Raw genomic sequence first — 12,783 nt, 5'->3', positions numbered from 1 at the left:
CTGCGATCAGCCAAACCTGCGGATGCGGCAGGTAAACAAACCGGCCCGCCAGGGGGCTTACTGTGGCGGGCCGCGTGTCAAAGGTTGCTGATCCCTGACTTAGAGGTTAATGGCTGCGGTTTGACACTCCAGGCCAACGGGGGCTGCGGGAAGCGGAGGCCAGCACATCCCTCGGCCTGCGAAGCTTCCCGCAGCCCCTGTTGGCCTGGAGCGGTGAACCACAGCCAGTGGGAGCTGCGATCGGCTGAACCTGCAGACGCTGCAGGTAAATAAACCGGCCCGGCCCGCCAGGGGGCTTACTCTGCCGGGCCATGGGCCAAAGGTTGCCGATTCCTGCTCTAAGTGGTCCTGGTGCCACTAGAGGGGACAGAACACCACACTCAGCAGGTGTGTGGGTTACATTCACACACCCCACACCCACAGGGCACTACCACCACAAGAGCCACCAAGCCAACCCTAAATGTGCCTATTTAATATGATTTGTTTCCCCTTTCCCTCTCTTACTGGGAGGCAATCCACCACCAAAGAACCAAGGCACTGGCTTGGGGGAGAGCAAAGACCCCAACGAGGGACTGACTCTGACCCTCACAATGGGGGGAGGCATGAACCCCTCAGATTTTTTATCAGGGAGTCTCATTGTGGGGGGCATCCCCGCAACTTTCCAGCATGAAACCCCCACTGTGTGTGATTGGGGGGGGAACACAACCCCTCCCCTGCCTTCGGGGGGGGGGGTCCACAGGAACCTTCCTGGCCCCACGCGGAGGTAACAAATCCCTACCTCCTCAGCACGGGGGTGACGGAACTCCCTGCAACAGGCGGACCAGGCAGTGCCCGGGGCAGGGGGTGGCGCGGGCTTGGGGGCGGGGGTGATCGGAAGGGGGGGCTGGAGGGAGCGAGGTGGCCGCGTGTGGAGGGGAGGGGGAAAGTGTGTGACCGGAAATCGCGTTCCCTCCCGCCGCTGGCTTCCTGTTTGGTCCGTAACCAAGGGCTTCCCGTTGCTAAGGGAGCTGGCGGCGGCGCCTGTGCCAGGGACCCGGAGCCGAGGGGGCTGCAGGGACCCCACCGCCCCAGCATGAGCCGTGGCGGCACCGACAGCGGCTCCTCCGCCTCGGTCCTGGCCGAGCTGGACTGGGACGATGGGTTCGCCGTCCCCGTGGCCAACGCGGAGAACAAGGCGCTGGAAGAGGAAGTGAGTGGGGAGGCTGCAGCCCGACCGGGGGACACGAACCGCCCCCCGGCACCGGGTCACCCGCAGCGGGGCATGAACCCGACCGACCCCCCGCCGGAGGACTGAAGCCTCCCCGACCGACTCGCCAGCGAGGGAGGGACACGGACCCCCCTCCCCTCCAGCGGGAGGGAGACATGAATGGCCCCTGCCCCTAACGGGGGACGGGGCGGAACACGAGCCCTTTCTCCATCCCCCCGGGGAAGTTGGGGGGGGACATGAATCATCCCCTTGCCTCCTCACTGGGGTACGAACCCCTCCCCGCGTCCTAGGCTAGGGCCCCCGTCAGCACTAGATGGGAACACCCCCCCCCCCAACACCCCACCTCGGGTTCCCTAGGGGAGAATCTATCCCAGGACAGAGACACCCCCCAACCCCACCGGCGGCTCATGTAGCTAATGCTACTCTTCCGTCTATGTACTGACCCAATGGGCCAGCATGGTGCTGTGCTACTGGAGGCACCCGGTGATAGCTGAGCTATAAATCCCAAGGGCTACCCACAGGTAAAGCTCCCATGGCGTTTTTCACAAGAGGAGTAGGGTTAATGTGATGTCCTGGACAAACTCTTTATCCTTCCCCACTTCTAGGCCGGTCCCGTGTTTGTCATCTTCACCTGTTCTTTACTGAGGTCCTGATCCATGCAGGGACAGTCTTATAACCTCACACTGTCCTATTAGTCTTCCTGCACAGATCTCGTGATCTCTCAGGACATGGGCTTGATTCACCATTACCCTAAACTTCGTGCAGTTCTTTACACCAGTGCACAGTGGGTGTAATGTGCTACAAAATTAGAAAAATAAAGGTTTCACACCCACTTTGCACTAGTTAAAATGACTTGTACCTTGCATAGAGAAGGAGGATGAGGCTCTTCTTTAATTTGTAAAATTAATACACACCTGTTATATACAATGACTATGAACAACAGCATGTGTAACATTCTGGCCCCTGGTCATTTCAGTTGGATGCCGTATTCTTCTTCGTTTCCTGCCTTAAACTGTTGCGTAATATTGCTAAGCACTTACTGTTAAACACTGGAAGATCCAATTGCAAGAGCAGAGCCATACTTTGTATAATCAGTTACTTGGGATGCCTTTGGATAAAAGATGCTATATAAATAAATGATAAACATAATTGCATGTCACATTGGGTTATCTTTTAAGGCATAAGTAGCATTACTTTTTAAACAGATTTTTATTATCTAGACCAACTATATTTCTTTTTCTTTCTTCATTTTCAAAGAAGTGAAGTATATTGTCTCTATATGTGTGGTTTATATTATATAGTTTATATAATTTAAACAGGCAAGTATTGCTTGTTAAATAGTATATATTGCTATTTGAAGATAGTTTATTGAATATAGTAGATTTTGTTTGTTTACAGCTGCAAAAGTTGCAGAAAGAAAAGGCAAACCTAAAAAATCAGTTGACTGACTTTGAAGAGCGTATTGAGGCAATGACATCACATTTGAAAAACGTCAGGCAGGAGTTCAACTTTACACAGGTAAATTGTTGTAACTAGTAGATCCTCCTTATCCAGTTTAGAATTCTGTCTGATATTTTTCTCTAGTTTGTACTCATATCTATTTGTCTGAATACATTTTACTACTGATGAGAGACCTCCCAGCCTTATCTTCCAGTACTTGCCTAGGAAACAAATGAAGGTATGTCTCAGAAATATTATTTTATGGTAATTAAAAATGAATAAATAATGATTGTGCATGTAATGAAGCCTGGAGGGACAGATTTTAGGATAGTTTGGCAATGGGTACTTACAGAAGCAATAGATAGATAAGTCTGGCCCAGGAAAAAAAGAAAACTGTTTCAATCTGGAAAAAAAAAATTGTAAAAGGAAAATGTTTGTATTGATTAGAAGATGGTTAATTGCCAAATGCTAATGGAGACTTAATTTTCGGACTTGAAAAGTGAAACAAGACTATAAGGGGAGAGAGAACTCTGCTTTACACTCTGAGAGACATATGTCTAGGACATATGGGCCCAAATTTTCAGATAAATGCATGTCCTCATACATCTAATCTAGGGATCTCAGCTGTTGTGACCGCATGTGTTAGGGAATGAGGCTGTCTCTGAGTAGCTAGAACCCAAATCCTATAGGATTTTCTAGATCAATATTAACAGCTTGAATTAGAATCGAATCAAATTGGGATCCAGCATAGACCTTGGTATGAGATACCATTAATGATATAAAAAAGTTGTTTTTCTGAAAAGGTGCATAAATAAATACCGTAACTTTCTATTGTTTAAAGCATGGGCCTGGGACTCAGGAGGCCGGAGGCCTGCCTCTGACTCACTTAAACCACTATAAATTAGGAACAACTCCAGTCAAATCAACGGAGTTACTGGTTTCACACCAGTATGAGGGCCACACTGGTTCTGTCAGCTGAGTTGGGCTCGGGCTGCAGAACTGTAAAATTGCAGTGTAGATGTTCCGGCCCGAGTTCTGGGACCCGCCCCACTCACAGAATCCCAAAGCTCTTGACTCCAGCCTGAGCGTCTATATTGCAATTTTCCAGAGCCGCAGCCCAAGCTCTGCAAGCCGAGCTCAGCTGACATGGGCCAGACAGAGATATGTAATTGTACTGTAAATTTACCTTGACAGATCAAAATCAGATTTCTAAACTTTGTTCCCTAATCTGGCACCAATTTGCTGTGTGATCTGGAGAAAGACATTACTCTTTAGTGCCTTCATTTCCCCATCTGTGAAAATGAGTACTATTTAACCACTTTCTTAAAGCATTTGAAGAGCATCTGTTGAAAGTCACCAAATGCAGACTATATTTTACTGGGACCTCCTGATAGGCTTTTAGCAGCTTCATAACTTTATTTTGACTATATCAGTTCTTTAGAGTTCCATATGATGAAAAATAGGAGTAACCTCATGGAGTCTCCACAGAGATTTCACTTTGTCATCCACGGTGAAGGTTATTTCTCATTCAGGAGGCAAAAATTAATTTTCTATTCCCTACTGCTGGAGAATCCCCCGGATTTGCAGGGAGCCTGATTTGTTGGGTTTAGTGTGCAGGTGCGAGGTGGTGTTGGTGGCTTGTGATATACTAGACTAGATGAGCTGGTGGTCCCTTCAGGCCTTAGCCACATAACTAGTCATAGAGTTTAAGAGTTAAGGCTCAAATTTTCAAATGATTAGTGGTTTAGGGTGCCTCTGTTTTTGGATACCCAACTTCACACACTTTAAAGGGGCCCAATTTTCACAGGCAGGTGCTCAGAACTTTCTGAAAATGAATCCCTTTAAGGAGTGTCAGGCTAGACCCCCCCCCAAATCACTAAATCACAGCCTATGATTTCAAATGGATGTCTGATTAGAAACTCAGATAATGAATCTACTGATACAACCTATGTGAAAGGGCACTGAGAGGCTGATAGATGGCTTCCCTGCAGCTGAACAACCTCTTAGTTTTAATGTGCTAGATGCAAGTTTTAATTAGCAATCGAGATGAAGAACACCATGTGCTCCTTCTTCTGTAAGAGAAGGACTTCCAGTAGGTAAAAGATTGGGTATTGTATAGGGGAAAATATATTAAAGCAATTTTGCCAGACAAAAAGAGGCACCCAGCTGGCATGTGGCAATATCTATGTCAGCTAATCCATTTCAGCTCAAAACAATAGAATACTCTTTGCTGCTTTGCCTCCTGATTCAGACAGAAAGCTACATGATGATGGAGAGACTAGTTTGAATATGATTATCTGTACTGTTGTTTGGCTCTGAACTACAGAACAGTGAAATAATGGATTCTGAATCTTGCATGAAATATTTTTGAATCACTTAGCTAGATAGGGAAGGCTAATCTGAGAACATTTGATACAGGTCATTGATTTTTTTTTTATATTAATTCCATATCTAAAAGTCCAAACACCAGTATGTGGAGTTGTTCTGAATTTACACCAGTGCAAATCAGACTCTGAATTTCAACAGCCTCCATACGCATTTTTATTTTAGTTCTGTAAAATCCCTAGATGTAAATTTCATGGTTTTATATCAGTGTTACCTTTAGTAGAGTTCTGATTTTGGTGAAATAATTAAAATAATATTGGGTGTTAAATGCCTGTTAATGATTCAATGCAAAATAATGAACTATATTATTCTATAGTCTCTTTACAGAGCCAGAGAGAATGAAATTGAAACCGAAGAGCACTTTAAAGCCCTTGCTGAGAGAGAGCTTGGACGACTCAAAAAAGAGATTCAACGGCTGGAAAATGAGATGGTTTCCTTAAGAGAAAAGAAAAATAGTCAAGAAGTAAGGTTCACGAATATTGTAATATCTAACCTATTCTGTTTATCACTATTCTTCTTGCAATGAGAAGTGGTTTTGCCCTTAGACAAATGAGGTCATAAGACAACAGTTTTAACAATAGTACTTGTTGATGGGGCACTAATGCCTGTGACATCCCACAAATATTTATGACCCAGTCCTTCAGCCCTTGCTCAGGAACATGTTAAGAGTTTTGTGTTAGTAAGAACTGGAGGACCAGTCGCTTACTATGTCTTTTCTTTTTTTCAAGCCATTAGGCTAACTTTTATTCCTTCAGGTTGGCTTTCTTCCTTTTTGTTGACTCTCTATGGTGCTCAAAATGGCCAGATCCTCCTCCTGGCTGTACAAGGCCAGATTCTGCCATTCCCTCTCACATTGGGAAGTCCCATCTCAGTCAATTGGCACCACTCGTGGAGTAAGAGTATCCAAATTTGGCTCTGGGTTGGGGGGAGAGAGGGTAAACTGCATTAAATGATGAGTTGGATCAATTTCTCACCAAGTGTGTATTAACTCCAGATACTAGAATGGGCATCTTGTGCCAAAGGTTCACTCACCTCAGTTTAAGACAATTTTGCTTTTTTAGGTTTGTGGAAATTTAATTGTCTTGGTTCTTTTTAATGCCAGGCCCATATACTGGCATTATTCAAATTGAAGACATTTGCCATAGAAAAAGACTCATCCACTCAACAGTCTGGTCTTTGGACACCACTAAATTCCTAAGACTAGAATAAATGTCTGTATCCACTTGCATTGTCTGTTTTGATTTTGTGCTTAGAAAGATAATACGTAACTTTTAAAATTTAATTTCTCTCAAACTTTTCTAGAATAATATATTCAAAGCCACTCAGAAGCTGGAAGCCTTAAGATGCCAGATGAACTGGGATCAGCAAGCTCTGGAGGCCTGGTTAGAGGAATCAGCTCATAAAGACAATGATGCAGTCACAATCCAGAAGTATGCTCAACAGGATGATGGGAAATTAAGAGTATGTAGATATACCATTTAAAAAAAAAATAATAATTGTAATATGTATATTTTCAACAGGAAAATAAGGCCATTTTTAGCATCTAAGGATCAGGGCCGGAAAAAAAAAAAAAAAAAAAAAGCCGCGATCGCGATCTGTGGCGGCAATTCGGCGGGAGGTCCTTCGCTCTGAGCGGGAGTGAGGGACTGTCCGCCGAATTGCCGCCGAATAGTTGGACGTGCCACCCCTCTCCAGAGCGGCCGCCCCAAGCACCTGCTTGGCAAGCTGGTGCCTGGAGCCGGCCCTGCTAAGGATTTTGTCATGTCATCAAATTAGGTAGACTGAGACAGAGAGTGAGGCAAGACATTTTGTTCAACAGCACTTTTAATCTGTGATTTTTTTCCATTTAGCACACCAATAAAATTTCATTTAAATTCTTTTTTAAAGGTTATGTAGGTGACTGTTTTTATAAAGGGCTAAAATGCATAATTTAATACCTATTAGAATTTGTTTGTTCTGCTGGATGAGGCTGAAGTTTAGCCTGAAAGTACATAAATATTTAATTATGGCCAATAGTCACTATGGATAAAATTTTAAACAGAACTTCATGTTGAATTCAATAGGGAGTTCATCCTAAAAATCTATGACATATGACCCTCTGAAAATACGAGTGCAAGTAATTTAGATGTTCCTGTTTAAACCAGAACTGAACTGCTTAATATCAGTGAGGATAAAGTAAGGCTATTTGAATAAAATTGATTAGAGAAATGAAAGACTGATATTAAATCTAAAGTAGACTCATCAAGCAACTAGTTCAAAATTCATAGATGGTTCTCAAGTAGCTTATCACTTAGGAAAAAAGTAAGTGTTCTTTGCACACTGTTCAAATTAAAGCTAATTTTACTACCATTTGTATTGAATGAACAGACAACTCAGATACCATAGCTTACCCAAATAGTCCCATTGATGTTAAAGGGACTATTTCTATGAGTAGGGGCTGCTTGCATGAGCAAAGGTTTACAAGATTGGGCCCTTAGTTTTTTATGCATTTCAAACACATGACATAGATGATGTCTCATTAACTCCCAACTTAACTGTAGCAGAGCTTTGTATTAATTTATAATTAATTAACTATGTTAGTCCTTAAATCATTTCATTTCAGGTGCTGACCCAACAGGTAGAAAAGATGACTATGGAAGCTAATCAGAAACGCAAAATTCTTGACAATGAGCTTACAGAAACCATAAGTGCTCAGGTTTGTGTATGAAGCAGATGAAGATTATTTTCCATATTTGAAGTACTTCTTAAAATTAGAAACCATTGCTAATTGGGCTTCACTTCTTTACAGATAGAGCTGGATAAGGCAGCTGAAGATTTTCGCAGGGTTCACCATGAAAGGCAAGAGCTCATCAGACAGTGGGAAAGTACAATAGAGCAGATGCAGAAAAGAGATCAAGAAATAGATCACTGTGCTTTGGTAAACCATGTATTCAGCGTTTGCTCTATATAAATAGTGGGGCTAACCTTGCACCAATAATGAGAACTGTGCTATTGTCTCAAATAGAAGAACATTAAAAACATAATGGGCCTTATCATATTCCTTTCTGCATTGCTCCTCTTTCCATTTCACTCAGCTGTTTCAAACTTAAGATATATTACAGAAGATTACCTACGCAGTTGCATTGCATCACATCATTTTGATAAATATTCTTAGTTTTAAAGGGGTATCTGTTAAGTTAAGTAAAGTCCCTCTCAACTTAAGTGATACTCTTCTGCACTACCATACAGGAGTCTCAGGTTTAATTTTCAGTTCCAGTCTCATGTTCCGTCTTCCATCAGGAGCTGGAGTGCCTTGCAACTTCTGATAATGATCCCTGTGTCTTGTCTTAACAACACTAAGAGCAGGTAGACTTCTACCCATTTCTCTTAGAAAAGGATAATGGGCTGCAAAGGGGTGGAGGGTGTTTGCAGGTCTGGGACATGATTCAAAGGGAAAATAAGGGAATTAATTTTTAGATTTCTGACAGATAAGATTTCTGCCCTCATGTGCATATGTGGCCCCTATAAAGGTCAGTTGGAGTTAGTGCTTATCTAAGGTCAGAGTTTAGCCCTAAGTACTTGCTACAAACATGAATCAACAGTAGCATTTTTTACAAAGCCTTTCCAAGTGTTGTTTTGATTACATTTTACAAGTTAATGCTTGCTTCTATTTGTCCTTTCTCGGTGTCTTAGAGCCTTAAGGTTTATATTTCTGTGCTAGGAAAAAAAAAGTTATAATGGAAGGGGTTAAATAATGCACATTCCGCTTTGTTTTATATGTATAGAATTTGAAGTGTGTGCAGAAATAAACATGGGTATCAAAGTGGAATTTTCATAACGTTTCAGAAGCCTCATATGATAGTTTCAGATTTTGGAAAAAGTGTCATATATCTCAAAGAAGACTCTGCACTAAATCTTAGCTTTCGCTAGTATGAAATTGCCCTGAAAAACGGGAATTTCAGCTTTGCATGTTGTTCATATTTGGGTTAGGGAGCTCTGTGGGGAAAAAGTATTTTGAATTTGTTCTTATTATATTAACAGTAAACAATATAATAAAGAGAGAAAAAAATCAGAAGGAATCATTTAGAATGTGAGTTAATGTAGAAACTTAACTGGAATAACTTGAGCTCTTTAGTACTGCAGGCCACATAATTGCTAGTGGCCAGATTCTGCTATCTTTTCTCACATACTCTGCAATTAGTCCTGTTGATTTATTTTTTGTGATTAAAATAAGCAGTTATGATTCTTAATATAGGGACTGAATCAGCTAAGAGAGATGGTGCCATTTTTTTGCCGTCACTTTTCAAAGAACAGGAAATTAATTGTGGTACACTATTGTGTCACCAATATCTAAGTTCTTGCTAAGCCTTTTTATTTATTCTTTAAGAATAACAAAATCCACCATTTCCTAAAATCTGCAGTGCTAAAACCCTCACACACACCTTGATCATCATTTGTCATGGCTATTAATTATTACTATTATTGTAACCTCCTCTATGCCCTCTCCCCTGTTCCGGTCAATTCAAATGCTGTTTATGCCTATGGCCTCTTCCTTTCCTGTCACTCTGAACGTGTCACTGTTCTATGTAAGTTTACAGTGCCATACTGGTGATTTTTAATACTGAGAGAGAGAACTAGAATAGAAGTTGCCTATCCAAAATATTTGCAGTATTTTGTTGCTATATATGAGTTCAGTGACTCACATATCAAAGGTAATTATTTCATGGTGGTGCAATACCTAGGTTGCCACATACTATTCCATTAAAGTATATTTTGATTAGTTTCTTTTTACTATTAATCATTTTTAAGGTAAAGCAATAGCCAAAAACAAAGAGTAACAGGCTTACAGCAATGCTTGTTGCATTATTTAAAACACTTCAAATGTTTTTTTATTCCGCTAGTTATTAGCCCAGGTAAGACAGGAGATCCGAAAGAAAGAAGATGTGATTAAAGAGAAGATTCGCTTTTTGGCAAACGAGACCGGGAACAACGAGGAGTATGAAAAGAGAATTTCTGTTGCTGACCGGCAAGCTGCCAAACTCAGATTAGATTACCAAAACCAAAATGCTTATAGAGTTCAACTCCAGGATGAGGTAATAGCAGCTAAATGCTTCAGACAAAAGTAAAAAATAAAAAAACCCTAACTTTTAATTAATGAAATGAATGTGACAACAAAAATGCAGAAATATATGGTGAACTCTCTTCCATTTTCTGGTACAACTGTTATGTTGTAACAAAATGTCTACAATTGCCAATGCAGTGCTGGGCATTGGCGTTTGAATCCTGAGCTTGGTCTTTGGCTGGTAATGCTGCAGAGGAGGAAGCATGTAGCCATTGAGAAAGGGAGTGTTGCTTTCGAATGGCTGGCTGAATTGTTTCCCTTAAACAGTATCCAGTCTCTGACAGGGACTACTAGATGCTTCAGAGGAAGGTATAATAAGAACATAAGAATGGCCATAATGGGTCAGACCAAAAGTCCATCCAGCACAGTATCCTGTCTGCTGACAGTGGCCAATGCCAGGTGCCCCAAAGGGAATGAGCCTAACAGGTAATGATCAAGTGATCTCTCCCCTGCCATCCATCTCCACCCTCTGACAAACAGACACCATTCCTTACCCATCCTGGCTAACAGCCATTAATTGACTTAACCTCCATGAATTTATCCAGTTCTCTTTTAAACCCTGTTCTAGTCCTAGCCTTCACAACCTCCTCAGGCAAGGAGTTCCACAGGTTGACTGTGCGCTGTGTGAAGAAGAACTTCCTTTTATTTGTTTTAAACCTGCTGCCCATTAATTTCATTTGGTGGCTCCTAGTTCTTATATTATGGGAACAAGTAAATAACTTTTCCTTATTCACTTTCTCCACACCACTCATGATTTTATATACCTCTATCATATCCCCCCTTAGTCTCCTCTTTTCCAAACTGAAAAGTCCTAGCCTCTTTAATCTCTCCTCATATGGGACCCATTCCAAACCCCTAATAATTTCAGTTGCCCTTCTCTGAACCTTTTCTAATGCCAGTATATCTTTTTTTGAGATGAGGAGACCACATCTGTACGCAGTATTCAGGATGTGGGCGTACCATGGATTTATATAAGGGCAATAAGATATTCTCCGTCTTATTCTCTATCCCTTTTTTAATGATTCCTAACATCCTGTTTGCTTTTTTGACTGCCGCTGCACACTGCATGGACGTCTTCAGAGAACTATCTGCGATGACTCCAAGATCTCTTTCCTGATTAGTTGTAGCTAAATTAGGCCCCATAATATTGTATGTATAGTTGGGGTTATTTTTTCCAATGTGCATTACTTTACATTTATCCACATTAAATTTCATTTGCCATTTTGTTGCCCAATCACTTAGTTTTTCCCCATCTTTACCACACATATCATGCACCTAATTTTGTAGTACTGTAGCATGGTGAAAAAAAAAATTCTTCACTTCTCCAGATGATCACCATTTTATGCCTGAAGAATGATCTGACAGCCCTAGTAATTTTGTCCTAATGAAAATAACTGTAGAGACTATTCATTTTCATAAAGCTACCCAATAAAGAGGCAATATGGGGTAGTGGGTTGGTTGGTACATCTGTAAAAATGGGAACAATACCTGCATCCCTCCTTCAAAGGTGTATTTTGAGGATTAAACTGCTAACGTTTATAAAGACGTTGGAATGTATAAAATGCTAAGTATTACTCTCTTGTTGAACTATTTACTTCAATTATATCTTGCTGCAAAAAGTTCCACAGATTAATTTTGTGTGGCATAAAAATATTTCCCTTTACACATCTTAAAACTTGTTTAATTTTTATGAAGTGTCTATGTGTCCTCGTACCTCATAATCCTCCCTTAACTTAACCAAAATAATGTTGTGCAATCAGCAAAGTTTGGGCCAGCACTTTTGTTGGATTCACACCATTGCCAGTGCCCATATGGAGCCTCATTGAAGTAACTGGGACTCCACATAAGCACCAGGGTTTGCTCACACAGATGCAGTTGCAGGATCTGGTCCTATTCTTTCTTCTTGATAATTAAATAATTAAAATGTATAGGGTCAGATTCTCACCTGGTGTACATCAATCTGATTTCATGGATTTTGCCAATTTACACAAATTGAGAATCTGGACCATTTTTTTTTCATTTAGAGAAAACACTTTAAAACTATCTAGAATAATCTTTGCATTGTAGAAATACAGGTTTGTTAGCAACACTAGCAAATCTTTTCACATTTTTGATGGGGCACCAGTGGCGGATTGTTAATATTTATGTACTTACAAGAGAAAGTATTATCCAGTTTCTGGTGTTGGTAATGCTTAACAGTAAGTGAAATTTCTGAAAATTAATTGTTTATAAATGTACTAAAATGTTTCACACTACAAAATAGAGTAAGTGATCCCTTTTACTTACTTACTTATTTATTTATTAGCTGGATACTTTAAAAGCCACTGTGGACAGAACTGCTTCTGATTTAGAATCTCTGAGAACAGAAATGGCCAATCTGAAGAAAGAAATCCAGGAAAAACATGTCAGGTAAGAAAGATAAACTTTTAGAAAAAGTTTATAACATTCTGTAACAATCAGATCTTTGATCAAGTTATTCATACCTTAAATATGGAACCTTAAATAATGTTGGATACTTAAGTAGTCAACTAGCAGGATATTTTGTGACACAGCTAGACTGTCCTAGTTACTCTTTGGACAAAATAGCCTTGAAATACTCCCTGTGAGCCTCATCTCAGAGGAGGGGGGAAAAAAATCTGTGTGGGCCCTG

At 41.1% G+C, this 12,783-nt stretch overlaps 1 protein-coding gene across 1 annotated transcript in view; it reads left to right on the top strand.

Annotated features, from left to right (window-relative positions):
* The first annotated feature begins 990 nt into the window (after positions 1 to 990).
* CCDC39 (coiled-coil domain containing 39) overlaps positions 991 to 12,783 on the top strand; it is a 30,053-nt gene continuing 18,260 nt past the window's right edge. Inside the window, exons 1-8 of the mRNA XM_054039185.1 lie at positions 991 to 1,189; positions 2,606 to 2,725; positions 5,349 to 5,495; positions 6,335 to 6,493; positions 7,635 to 7,727; positions 7,821 to 7,949; positions 9,913 to 10,104; positions 12,439 to 12,542. Coding sequence (XP_053895160.1) covers positions 1,073 to 1,189; positions 2,606 to 2,725; positions 5,349 to 5,495; positions 6,335 to 6,493; positions 7,635 to 7,727; positions 7,821 to 7,949; positions 9,913 to 10,104; positions 12,439 to 12,542 — 1,061 coding nt within the window. The 5' untranslated portion in view covers positions 991 to 1,072. The remainder of the gene's footprint in view (positions 1,190 to 2,605; positions 2,726 to 5,348; positions 5,496 to 6,334; positions 6,494 to 7,634; positions 7,728 to 7,820; positions 7,950 to 9,912; positions 10,105 to 12,438; positions 12,543 to 12,783) is intronic.

This window comes from Malaclemys terrapin, chromosome 9 (genome assembly GCF_027887155.1).
Source record: "Malaclemys terrapin pileata isolate rMalTer1 chromosome 9, rMalTer1.hap1, whole genome shotgun sequence".
NCBI lineage: Eukaryota > Metazoa > Chordata > Testudines > Emydidae > Malaclemys > Malaclemys terrapin.
This window is presented reverse-complemented; position numbering and strand designations above follow the sequence as displayed.